A 13,562-nucleotide genomic window follows, 5' to 3' on the forward strand; every position below is an offset into this window, starting at 1 on the left:
TTATGATTTGGCGCTATATAAATAAAATTTGATTGATTGATTGATATACTATAAACATCACCCCTCAAAACAGTAAATGTTCAATACATTTTTTCCTAAAGGTGAATCTATAGTTTTCATGAATGTCAGTTTGTGTTTATAATTGTAATGGGACCATGTTTACAGGGGATCAGACGTTCATTTGTTTCAGAAATTACCTACAATAATCAAGTATCTTAGTGTCATTTTGGGTCTTGTTATACCTGAAGCTGATGCTGCATGTACATTGAAATCATTTTCTTAGAGTAAATAAATCTCATTTTCCTTACAGATGTTTCAATAATAGCCATATAGTGCTTCTAGAAATATAGGCTCATAGCGATTCATTTAACCTGAACAGATGTGTAAAAATAGGTTATGTTTAGCTGTAATGTTGTAATCACTACCAGGAATCTGTCAAACAGGAAATGAGTCAGACGGACAACTGCTTGTCTGTAACCACATACAGCAGGAGGAAGCAACAGTGTCATCTTTATATACATGAAATGACACAGATATGATTTGCAGTCTCACCTTCCACAGTATAAGGATAATAATTCCTAGTAGTACAATTCCGGCTACAGCTGCAGAGATGATGATCCACAGCGGGAGCTCATAAAGTGTCTCCACATCCTCCACCGGATCTATTTCCACTGTGAACTAAAAAAAAACAATGAGACGTTCCAGTTAAATCATCATCAAAACCATGATCATCACAGTTTTTGTCATTCTCTGTATCCCATACCACGGCCAGCTGATTGTCCATCTTGATGGTCGGTTTATCTGTAATGAGCTTCAGTGTTGCTTGACCTTTGACCGTAACTCTCAGAGCATTGGAATAATCCTACAGGGAAACATATGTCAACGTCAAAACCAGGATCTATTGAATACCTTAAGCCTATAAAACCATTTGTATCATATTTGCTACGCCAGGTTCTGAGACCTCTATCTTATCAACAAGATCAATACTTTCCTTAAAAAGAGGGATGCATCGATGCCAATACCAGTATCAGGCATTGGGTCCGATACTAAGTGTTTGTACTTGTACTTGTAAAAGTACTCCGATACAACCGCACCGATACCACTTACATCAGCATGACATTCACAGTTAAGTGCAGCAGGTACGCAGTGGAGGAGTAATGTCAGCAGTGTGGAGATTTATCTAAATAAATGATGGTGATAAAAGTAATGCTGACTGCAAGTAATGTTAAAGACACAGACAGATATGGACGGAGTGTTTTGCTACAAGAAGGATGAGACTGAAACACTTGTCCTGTGATGACACAGCAAGAAGAAACACAACTAATTTGTCTGACCATTTACGTTCGCACCACACAGCCATTATATCCTCCTGAGTATTTTTTTATGTCGCAATATATGTCGCAGGGTTAAAAAAAATTGCAATGTCAGTTATTTCCAATATCGTGCAGCCCTAGTAATAATAATAACACTACATTTTATTTATGGGTGCCTTTTTGACACTTAAGGTCACTGTACAGATAAAAGCAGAAATATAAAGAAGTCAAATAAAACACAAAGAGATACAATAAAAGACGATAAAAAGCAATACTTATGGACTATGGTTGGAACATCAGCCGTCCACACCACCTGTATCTGTTCAGACTTTTCCACTCAGAGAGAGCAAGGTACAGAAGGGTGAGGCTGTGGATGGCCTTGTATGTTCAGAATAAGACAGGATGCCCATAAAGTCTCTTTACAATTTAACTCATCTATTACAAAAGCAAATGAATAGACAAATCTGTGGAAATTATTACAAAATGAAAAGTAGATACTGTAGTTTTTTTGCCTCATTTAATCCACCACTATATGGGCACCATTAGTTGCATAAAGCAAATCAAGACAGTACTGGATTTCTTGCCATGTTATCTGTATCACAGCCTCATTATTTTTAACTTTGGTGTCATCAATATAAACTAGAAAAGAAATATTTGGTCGGTGGTTCAAGACTGACAACACCTCAAAATGTCATGTCTTATAAAACGACCATTTTGTTGATGTTAGATGTTATTAGGTGCTGTCATAATTTACTACTGTGTAGATAAGCTGTTCCATATCATCACAGAGCCCATCTGATCGTCATCACACTGCAAATTATTTGGTTCTTACCCAGATTTTTAAAAAAACTTAGATACAAGTGTTGGAAATTTACCTTGTTTTAAGAGTTAATTTCTTATTTTAGGTGTTCATACATCTGTAGACATGTTTATTTCTAGATGTAACTATCGTAATTCAAGAATCTTGCCAAGTGAAATTACCTTGCTGCTTGGAGAGATAATTTCACTTGCTTTGAGTACCTTTTTCTTTTGTAGTACTTAGTAGCGTGTTGTTTTAAAAAGTGCTATATAAATAAAGCTTTACTTACTTACTTACTTTTTCCTCCGATTTAGTGTTTTTATCTTGTTTTTAGACATCCCTTTTTTTTTTACAGTCCATAGTTGTTTATTCAGGGAACTGGACCATTTCCCATAGGACTCAAAAGAGAGAATCCTGTGGTCTCCTTTTAAAGACCCCTAGGATATGACTCACACCTAAACACTGGCCTCTGTTATCTTTTGTTAGAATATTACAGGTATTGGCTTCATTTGAGGATATGTCAGTATTTTATGGTCTGTATCTGTACAGGGTGTCCTTAAAGCCTCTACAATTAAACACATTTATTACAAAAGCAAAAGAATAAACAAATCTGAGGAAATTATCACTAAATGAAAAGTAGATATTGTAGTTTTTTGCCTTATTTAATCCACCTCTATATGGGCACCATTAGTTGCATGAAGCACATCCAGACAGTACTGGATTTCTTGCCATGTTCTCTGTATCATAACCTCATCATTGGTGGCAATGGTACCAGTGATCTTTGACTTAAGGTCGTTTATGTCCTGTATTTTTCTGACCAGTGATTCGATTGCACATGATCCCACAATGTGATTAAAAACTATGATAACCACTGAGTACTTAAACAAATTGGATTAACAAATTTTAGCAATTGGTTTTGTAAAAATGTTTTGAATTGTATAGAGACTTTGTGGACACGCTGTATAATGTATTGGAGCCAGTGGTGCTGTTGCAGGATGGGTGTGATGTTACAGATGGATGAGGTTCTGGTGATAATGTATTGTTGGAATTTGTGGAGGGTGTTCTGGGGTACACCAAACTGAAAGGAGTTGCAGTAGTCAAACCGAGAAGTGACAAGACTGTGAATGGGTATAGCATGATGTGAGAGATAAAATTATTTTACAAACCCCATCTTGAATTACCATAATTTGTACATATTTACTGAAGCACTATTTTCATCTTTTTCCATCTTTTACAGCTGCAACTTTGGCAGCGTTTTCCTCTTGTTGCATTTTCTGTGTCCCTTTTGTCATGCTACACCTCTTACTACAGCATTTCACAAATAGATAAATACTTCCAGAGAACACTGCCACTAATATATTTCAGAAAATTCATTCACATGTTGTATTACTCTGAGAACTGGCGACTTTTTTTGGTGAAAGTAAGATCTAGAGTCAAACAGCCCTGAACCAGTAAGAGTGAAAACACTGAAAACACCTTCAACAACTGTCTAAAGGCGATATCGCACAGTCTCTAAGCACATTTCCACGGTGTCTGTGAGCTTAGTTTACAAACCAGCGAAGATCCACAGACACAAGAAACTTTACATATTATCAGTGCATTACTGTATTTTTTGCACCTAAGTGTTTATCTTGTAGAGACTGTTTTTATAGAAGTCACTTGAGGCTGTGAAGCAACAGACACGGGAGGACAACAGTGGACATTTGTGATAAATCAGAGGCGGTGATCTGCATGTGTGCGTGTTGAACTGACCTCCAGCATTGTGCTGTTCCACAAACGGGATCGGACATAAATCTTGGCTGAGTCGGTCATGTTGAGCAGTGGACAGGTGAAGGTCACGCATCGTGCTGTACCCTTGGAGCATTCCTTTCACGCACAATGACAATGAAACTTGATTATACAGTGAATTATATCTGATCACTACACAGAATAAATATGAATAATGTGCTATTTCCACTTAGTTTGTATATTTGACCTTCCTCTTGTGTTAGCTTTTTGTTACCATCTCTTATATTAATGGGTCAGTTTTGACCCATGTCTTAAATCAGCTGTAAAATACACTAAAAACAATTTTCTATCATCCAGTTTGTTTCTCATCTCTTGGGTACCTTGTTAGACTTCCTTATCCATGAAAATATTGGTTTTAATATTTTGGGTGTGAGCCTCTGGGCCTTTTTTTTTTATCAGTATACCCCTCGATGTGCATTCTGCAAGTCACCAACTCTATACTAGGGCTGGACGTATCGATCCAAATATCGATAGTATTGACACCAAGGTGAGTATCGGTATTGGATCAATACTAGCGTGATGAGATTGATACTTTTGTTGCAGTTTCTCTTCCATACGTCCAGCAGATTACTCATATTCCCTCACAGAGTTCATGCGAGTGCAGCTTCTCTCCAAGTCTGTCTGTCTGTGAAACAGCACACCTGTCTCTCTCTCTCTCTCTCTCTCTCTCTCTCTCTCTCTCTCTCTGCTGCTCTCTCAGACACACTTTGCCGGAGAATGGAGAGTCCGATCACTGACTGAGAACAGCCTGTGATGGCGGAGAGAAAGAGAAGTGCTGTGTGGAGATTATTCACTGCAGCTGACAGGGAAACTGCCACATGTGATGTGTGCAATTAAGTCATTTGCCACTGTGGTGACACCACAAATTTAAAAAAGGGATTATTTGATTATTTTTATACTGTTAAAGTGTTTTATATTGTAGTTTGTTTATAAAAAAAAAAACATGTTTATTTGCCTAAAATCTTTGTCCTGTGTTTTATCATGATCATAATCAACTAACTAAAGGCAAAATCACAAAATTATTCAATGATCATGACATTTGAAGTAAAAAGTATCTGTATTGGTATTGGTACTGGTATCGGCGACAGTAGCCCTGTATTTACTTGGTATCGGATCGATACCAAAATTCCCAATATCGCCCACCCTTACTCTATACCAGTGGTTCTTAACCTGGGTTCGAGTGAACCCTTGGGGTTCGGTGAGTCAGTCTCAGGGGTTCGGAGGAGGTCAAGACACACACTCGACTCATTAGTCAGGTGTGTGTGTCGGGCTAGGTCCGTGTATGTAAACAAACGGCTTCGGAGACTCTTTCTCTGATTGACATCCAATATACGCGGTGTATTGTTGTTGCTTATAGCACTACAACACATCCGGAAGTGTTTATAATCTCTTCCACTCATCTGACGATGAATTATTTGAGTATTTTCCACATCGTTGTTATGACTTTTGCTACTTCCTGTTAACCACGGAGGCAGCCATGTGTAGCGTTTGTTTACATTTTTCGGTCACCACACTGGTCAGTTACAATCATGTGACAACCGACGCACCGTCGCGGACGGAGAAATCGTATTACGCTAAAGCCGAGCTTGTGTCGTAATAAAACAACGATCACAAAAATACTGAAGGAGTAACGAGAACTTTTTTTTTTGATACACTACATACAATGATCTTTTTCTATGTCAAAATTGTGTGGTTCGGAAAGTTTGGAGCGAGATGAAACGAAAACCGGGTTGATCTGACGGCCCTCACATACATATACACAACAGCAGAAGTCACACTGATTTGCAGTAAATATTCATTATTATTGTAGCCTAATGGAAATTAGGTGATGGGTGTGTGTTAAAATGTTAAAAATGATAAATAGCATAAATACAATAAGTTCATTATTGGAATACATAGGGTTAAAAATTAAAACCATTTCAATGTGGTTGTATTAAAAAAGGTCATGTCTTTGTGAAAAGGTATGTAATTTGTTGTGAGTTCATGCATTGTATTGGTTTTGTTCTTTGAGCACAGTGATGTTAATGCACGGTTCATTTTGTGCACCAGTAAAACATATGCCTGTGTCTTGAATTTGAAAAAAATCATATTGTATTTTTTAATAAAGAAGGGTTCGGTGAATGCGCATATGAAACTGGTGGGGTTCAGTACCTCCAACAAGGTTAAGAACCACAGATCTATACTGAATTGATCTCACATGTCTGGACATGTCTTTGCTTGTTTTGTTTTTGTGCAGGTATACTGGAGAACAAGGCAAAATGAGAATCCCTTAAAGCTCACATGACTGTTAGAGGAGCTGCTGTCGGTGTGTTGGCTGACAGTGCACTTACGATTTCAGTTTTGGCTCCAATTATTGGGTTTTGGCTCATAATTTCAACCAAAGCATTTAATAATTTAGTGAAAAAAACATTTTTTGTAGTATTTTATTGAAGTAAAGCTTCCTGACAAAGTCAAACAGCCTTAATGCAATACACAAATTTTAGGTGGTTCATTTATGCATTTAAGACCTAAAATGGGTTGGTGCCGACCCTAACACAATAGAAAGGTTTTCGGTGTGGTGTACAAGCTGAGATGCATTTCTTACCAACAGGTAGCTTTCTTTCTGAGGGCTGAGCACCGTGATCGCTGCCTGTGGTTCAATAATATGCGGTTGCGTTGCATCATTACCGTCATCCACCTCAATCTGCCGCTTATTCCGCTTTTTTCTGGTTTCTGACAACTACATGACAAGAGAGGGGAGAAAGAAAAATGGAAGAAGGAAGCGAGAGGAGACAGAGACATTACATCAGTGAAGTAGTGGTAATTATAAGCTTTGATAAAGACATTACCAACATGGTCTCAGAATAGCATTGTCATTTTCTCTGTCTATTTTAGGAGCTATGTATTTTCTATTTGGAGTTCGGTGAGGTCTGTATTTGACGACACAAATGCTTTTTTCCAAAAAGTATTTCTGAGCAGCTGTGGTTTGGCTTCCAGACCGTTTTCACACCACTGCTTTACCACTGGCTGAGATTCAGACTGCACAGACCGTTTGAGTTCACACTGACGTCATGATGAAAAGAATGAAGGGTAGATTTATTTTTGCTTAATTTCCAGTTCTGGGAAATTCATCAAGTACACTGGTATGTAGTAATGTAAGAGGCACGAAATCAAACTGTGATGAACTGTCACAGACTTCATCTAGCGCACACAACAACGGTCCACTGCATAAGAATTAGTAGGAAATACACTCAAAATGGAACTTAATATTAAGTAGTATGCAATCATGTGACTATATGTGCTGCTTTTAGCCAAACCATAGAGCACCGTCTCAGAATGGACTTCCTGTTCTCCTTTTTTCTGTTATATTCAGAAATTGCAAATGTTATTTTTTTATTAATTATTCATTGTCAAATGTGTGTGTTGTATGTGTTTTAACTGTAATCTTGTAACTGTGTGTTGTATTTGCTGCTGCCTATCTAGGCCTGGACTCAGGTTCTTAATCTCAATGGGATTTTCCTGGTTAACTCATAAAGCCCCACAAAGCTGCCGGTGACCAAAAGCATCCACTCATCTCTAATATTTAATACCTGTTGAGCCACTAATCCTATCAATACATGTAAATAATTGGTGTAAAATGCAGTTTGTCATCTTTTCATGGTCATCAGATATGACTTATTTGGACGTTCAGAGGCTCCGTAGTGAACGTGGAAACACCGTCATCTTCTACAACATTAATTCACCAGTAAAACCCAGGAAATTTGATCAATGTCAGTAGTTTTTGAGGCTTGTTTTTATGTTCAGATACTGACATATTTTGCTGAAAAATTCACTTTTTCTTCAGTTTTCTCTCTTTTTATATAATAACCTTGAAATCTACTCTGAGTTTTTATGAATATCTACATGATCAGTTAATTAAATATAGGGGATAATAACATTATTTACACTGAATAATGAAAAGGAGAGGATAATATCATAATAAATGGTGATAAATCCATTTTAGGAGCTGCCATAGAAGCTGCACTGGATCTTTATGGGTTAAATGAAGGTTTAGTAAAAAATTTTAAAAAATAAAAATTCATCAAGGCGCATTGTGTTACTGCTGCTGACTATGTTTTAACATTTCAACTTGACTAAAAGCTAGAAACGACAAAATACTGACTCTTTTTTGCTACCACTATAGGTAGGGAGAGGAGAAGCCAATTCATTACATTTCAATCCATAAATGAACTGCTGAATGTGATTAATCATTAGTATTATTTTTCTGTGTATTTTGTTGCAGTTGCAGCTACAAGCACAAATCAAGTTGGGGCCCTCTGCTCTGTTAGTATTTAAGGGTTAAAAAGCTTAAACAGTTAACCTACTTTACTATAATATTGCAATTAGTATTAGCATAAAGCCCTTTAGAGTAGTGAGCTGACATTGAAGCCACACAGGGACCAGCTACTGATGTTGATCAAGGGCACTAATAGGATACAGTACTTTTTTGGTTTTTTAAGCTGTTTAAAGCTGAAATTGCTGTGAAGATGAATAATACACTGTTGGCTCATGTTGCTATGGAACATGGAATGCTTTTTGGTCTCTGTAGAGAAATTACTGTATGTCTGTAGGGAAATTATGTTGATTTTTTACTGTACACCCATTGAGTCTGTACTTAGGTATGGGATCACCTGCTGGTGTGGGGCTCCTACAGTCAAATCCAAAACTCAGATTCATAACCTGGTGAAGATGGCAAGTAAGATCATAAGGACCCCTGCTCCACTCATGCCGCAAGACGTTTTTATATACAGGGTGCGATTTGTCAAAAAAAAACAGAGGGGGGAGGGGTATGTACGTGAGTTAGGCGCAGCAGTTATATACGTGGGGGTGTGGTCCATAACTAACGTAACTAATGCTGGCGTGAAATGAAAGTGAAACTTTACAAACTTTCAACGTCCAACTCACAGGTTCTATTCCTCTATTATACAGCAGATCTTACATTAAATTTTCAGAACTTCTAACCTGCATCGACTGGACCCCCTCCACTGCTCTATGGGCCCCCCACAAATGCTGGGCCCCATGAATTTATCACGTTTACCCCCCTTTACATCGCCCCAGTGCATGGGGATGTTCACAAATTCAGAGACTGCCGACAGTTCGGCTCAGGTGAACGTTAGTGCCAGTAATGTAGGATATAGGTGAAAGAAAACTGTCACAACCTGCCTGTTATTTCAATTGGTTGGTTGTCCCTGAGGATGAAATTCATTGAGCAGAAGTAGGGATGTAAAAACCAGAGGGAGGGTTGATCACCCCAATCCCCCCCATCCCCCCAAACAAATCGCACCCTGTTTATACAGGCCACCATCAGGCGGGCAAACAGTATTCTTTTGGACTCATCACATGCCCTGTTTTCAGAGTATGTTCTGTTGACCTCTGACAGAAGGTACAGAGTCCCACTGTGCAGCCTCAACCATTTTAAACATTCTTTTATCCCCCTCTCAATCAAGCTCATTAATGAGCAGTTGGGTGCTGATACCAAAAGGAGATAGCCAATTGTTGTGCACAAAGGTATTTATGTATGTATGTATGTATGGGGTGTGTGTGTGAGTGTGTGTGTGTGTTTTGGGTTTTTTCTATTTATGATATTTTTAACTCATTTTAACTTATTATAGGTCATGTATTTTATGTTTTTAGTAGCATATGTTCTGTTCTATGTGTTGCAGTGCAGCTTGTTTGCACCCTTGTCTAAGTCAAATTTCTCCCACTAGAGTCGATAAAGTGAACCTGGAACCTTGGAAAAGTTAAGCCAATATATCACAGTTACAGGTGCCATCATGTGTCTGAAGGAGTCTTGACAATGTTTGTTCATTATAGATCACATCAGTCAATCACCCACTTTTCCTTCACTAAAAAGACTAGCAACTGGCCAAAATCTTCCATCATGGCCTGATTTTCTAGTGAAAACTGAGCCCAGAGGAGGTGCAGAAGTGTAGTATTTCCTCAGACAACTTGATTTATAATATGTTCAGAGGTTATTGTGGAATTTTTGCACAGTGATGGCAAGGAAAAATTACATACTGCAGCTTTATCCTATAAATACCCAAAGCTACTTTTGTGGCAGTTTCCAAATGAATTTTTCTCTCTATTTAACCTTTCTTAAGTGATTTATCACCATTTATTATATTATCCTCTGCATTTTCCTTTTTAAAAAAAAAAAAAAAAAAAAAAAAAAAAAAAAGAAAAATCATATATTACCCTAATTTAATTCAGTGATCATGTAGGTGTTCATAAAAACTCAGAGTAAATTCAAAGGTTATTATGTCAAAACAGAAAACTGAAGAGAAATAGATTTTTTTCAGCCGTATTAATAACCAAATGTAAAACCAAGTGTCTCCATCCACTGTCATTTATCAAACTGCATTAGTTTTACTGGTGAATCAATGATGTAGAGGATGAGGGCTCTGAACGTCCAAATGGGTCATATCTGATGACCATGAAAAGATGCATTGACAGGATTAGTGGTTTAACACTTATTAAACATTTTAGATCAGTAGAAGGTTTTGGACGTCTGGGTCTTAATGGGTTAAAGCAGTTAGTATTTTGTTTTAAGATGTATCACTGTCTTTTCTTGTGGTTGAATATGGAACATAATTATTCTCTTAACTAAAAAGTCCAGAAGTGACACTACAAACAATCTTTAATGAGGGTCTTCTGTAGATTAGTGCAGCTTTTGGTCGCTGATGGCTCTTCTGGTCTTTAGGGGTTAATTGTACTCATTATGTGAATCTCAAGCACTACTTGAGGAAAAGCTGCATTCTGTGGTTTAATGCAGGTCTTACAGTTAGATTAAGCAGGTTGACAATCTCTCCAGGAGGGTTACACTCAGTCTCCGATTCCCCCTCGATAAAAATCTTGGTCAGGTAGAGCAGCCATTTTCCATTGGGAACCTCAAAGGGCCACTCAAACTCCACAGCCAGAGTCCCCAAGTCTCCAAGAGGCTTTCCCCCTACGTTTACCTAGTGGTAAAAAAAAGCCAGCAGAACAATAAATATAAAAAAGTAGAAAAGATGATGTTAAAAAAACAAAGACACTAGGGCTCCTCTTTGTCTTTGTAAGTCTTAAATAGAATCCACCCCAGGCCACGCTTACACCACAAACCATGGCTCACATAACAAACGTCTCCCCACGCAATATTAAACTTCAGAGGAGTAAAAGCGTTGGCTTCAAAGACAGGGCGGGGATGTAGGAAATGTGGATGCACACATTGTAGATGTAATATACAGTGGTGGAGGTTTAATATAGTTTCTAGCGGTGGAGGTGACTCACATTGAAGGTGAACTCCACCAGACTGCCTACGTCACTGGTGTTGACCATGGCTGACTCGCCCATCACCGTCCCACTAAACTGTGTTCGTAGCAACGGGTTCGTTCTGGTGAGAGTTAGAGATTATTGTACACAGAGCAGGTAAAAAGTGCTGGGCAGAAGAATGTAAAATGGACTTACATGGAGAAGGTGGGGAGGATGGTGTTTTCAATCAGCATGGTCACAGGGACAGGCTTCAGGTCATTCTGTTCACTAAGACTGAAGAAATGACCAGGTTATTACATCTACAAGACACTAACAAGCAAATAGAACTTCATATAGATATAGTACATTTTATTGTACTGAAATTTTGTGTACCGTTACAGGCCTAATAAATAGGAATAAAAAGAGGACTGTGTCTGAAGACAAAATTATTAGAACCTTAAGGGCAACAGTGTATAAATGAAAGACAATCATGTATCAACGTCAAACACTTACGTTGACAGAAGCAGGTGGGACACGAGCTCTTGAGTGTACAGATCAATCCCTGACGTCTCAAACCAGATCTGCAGTGACACCTAACAAGGACGGCAAAGAAACAAACGTATCTCAGCAGAGAATGAAAATTTAATCTGAGCAGGAAAAACACAGCGGCCGCTTTACAAACTCACCTTTTCATTGCCTTTGAGTGGATTCCCAAGGTTACAAATCACTGTTTCTTCAGCGCTGCATTCTACATCATGGTCCTAAACAAACAGAGTTAACTTATCAGCAGTGTTTGGAGTAACGCGTTACTAAAGTAATGCATTACAGGAACTGATTACTTTTTGCTGTAATGTAGTAGTGTAAGGCATTACTAATCAATGTTCTGTAATATTGTACTAGGTACATGTTCAATAGCACACTTTTCACCCATAATTTAATTGCTCAAATGAAAAAAAAAAAAAAAGCAAGACCTTAAGGAATCAAAAAGTTCTATTTCCTGTTGGTGCTCAGCCAATGGGTGAAGACGACAGAAGACAGTACATTCGTGACATGGACGTATGCTCATTACTAACCCCAACCCTGCTTTACAGAAGCTGTTAGCACGATCCCTGTGATCAGCAGTTGAGTTCTACTGCACATGCAACATTTATGACAACTAGGCCTGTAATGGTACACGTACCAAACCGAACTGTTTCGGTACGCACCTGTTCGGTTCGGTACACAGCTGTACCGAAATGGCACAGTATGTTGAGAAAAAGAAAAAGGAACAAAAGACATTGTTTGATGCGGAACTTTAAATCCGCGCAAGTTCCACATGGACATATTGAAGGACGCACACATTGACCCGAAATATGAAATAGCAGCTGATGTAAGGTTTAAAAAAAAACAACAAATATGATGTGAACCTGGAAGGAAGAGACTGAAGACCCTCCACCATCAGTACAGTCCAGTTTGGGATCACATCAGGTCCCGGTGAAAGACAACAACGAGGAAAGAGACGTTAAGAAAGACGGACACTATTTGCCCGTATGAACTACAGTAGTTCTAAAACACACCAGCTCTGTCTGTCTGTCTCTGTCACGCACGCTGTATAACAGAGGAATAGAAGCTGGAGTTGAACGTTGAAAGGATGTAAAGTTTCACTTTTGTTTCACGCCAGCGTTAGTTATGGACCCCCCCCCGCTCCGACCAAAAAAAAAAACAAACAAACAAATCGTACCCTGCACACACGCACACACACACACACACACAAGTACGCAAAGTGGCCTAAACAGTTTGTTCTCTGTCCTAAACTAAATAATTTGGTTCGTTTTGTTGTCAGTGTTGCTCTTTAGTTTGTTAAAAGAGAATACGAGTTTGTCCTCTTGTTAATGTTGCACTTCATATGAAATTTTTTTTGTTATTTTTCTGCAGAATGTGAACTGACAGAACTGTGATTTGATTTTTGTTGTTTTTTCAAAACTACCTGTCAGGGAAAAGTGCAATACTAATGTTTAAAATACATTTAGTAATATTAATAATTTATTTTATTTTCTATTTGATTTATAGAAGCAAAATTATATTATTCCTGTTTTTCTATATTCTATTGTGTCAAAAAATTGGGGGGAAAATGTTCAAAAATTCATAAATGTATTAAAGACATTTTGAGGGGTTTTCTTTCTTCCTGTACCGAACCGAAAAAAAAAAAACCGAACTTTCAAAACGGCTTTCAAAACTGAAAACATACCGAACCGAAAATTTTGTGTACCATTACAGGCCTAATGACAACAGTCTGTATGTAACTCAAAAGTAATACAGGAGTCATGTAATGCATTATAATTCTGAGACAGTAATATTGTAAGGTCAGGAATTACTTCTAAATAACAGAAGCAAGTAATCTGTAACGCATTAAAATTTGGAAGTGACTTGCACAACAC

General features: G+C 38.0%; 1 protein-coding gene across 2 annotated transcripts in view; it reads right to left on the reverse strand.

Annotated features, from left to right (window-relative positions):
- Positions 1–13,562, reverse strand: part of itga3b (integrin, alpha 3b) — a 66,030-nt gene that overhangs the window by 13,570 nt on the left and 38,898 nt on the right. For both annotated transcript variants that reach the window (XR_003934062.1, XM_030121595.1), the window contains exons 16-24: positions 11,832–11,906; positions 11,659–11,738; positions 11,362–11,439; positions 11,185–11,287; positions 10,698–10,874; positions 6,485–6,619; positions 3,865–3,978; positions 764–862; positions 553–678 (exon numbers count right to left, since the gene is read on the reverse strand). Coding sequence is in view for 1 of the 2 variants with exons in the window: in XM_030121595.1 (XP_029977455.1) it covers positions 553–678; positions 764–862; positions 3,865–3,978; positions 6,485–6,619; positions 10,698–10,874; positions 11,185–11,287; positions 11,362–11,439; positions 11,659–11,738; positions 11,832–11,906 (987 nt within the window). In the remaining variant the exon portion in view is untranslated. The remainder of the gene's footprint in view (positions 1–552; positions 679–763; positions 863–3,864; positions 3,979–6,484; positions 6,620–10,697; positions 10,875–11,184; positions 11,288–11,361; positions 11,440–11,658; positions 11,739–11,831; positions 11,907–13,562) is intronic.

Source organism: Sphaeramia orbicularis, chromosome 19 (assembly GCF_902148855.1).
Source record: "Sphaeramia orbicularis chromosome 19, fSphaOr1.1, whole genome shotgun sequence".
Taxonomy (NCBI): domain Eukaryota; kingdom Metazoa; phylum Chordata; class Actinopteri; order Kurtiformes; family Apogonidae; genus Sphaeramia; species Sphaeramia orbicularis.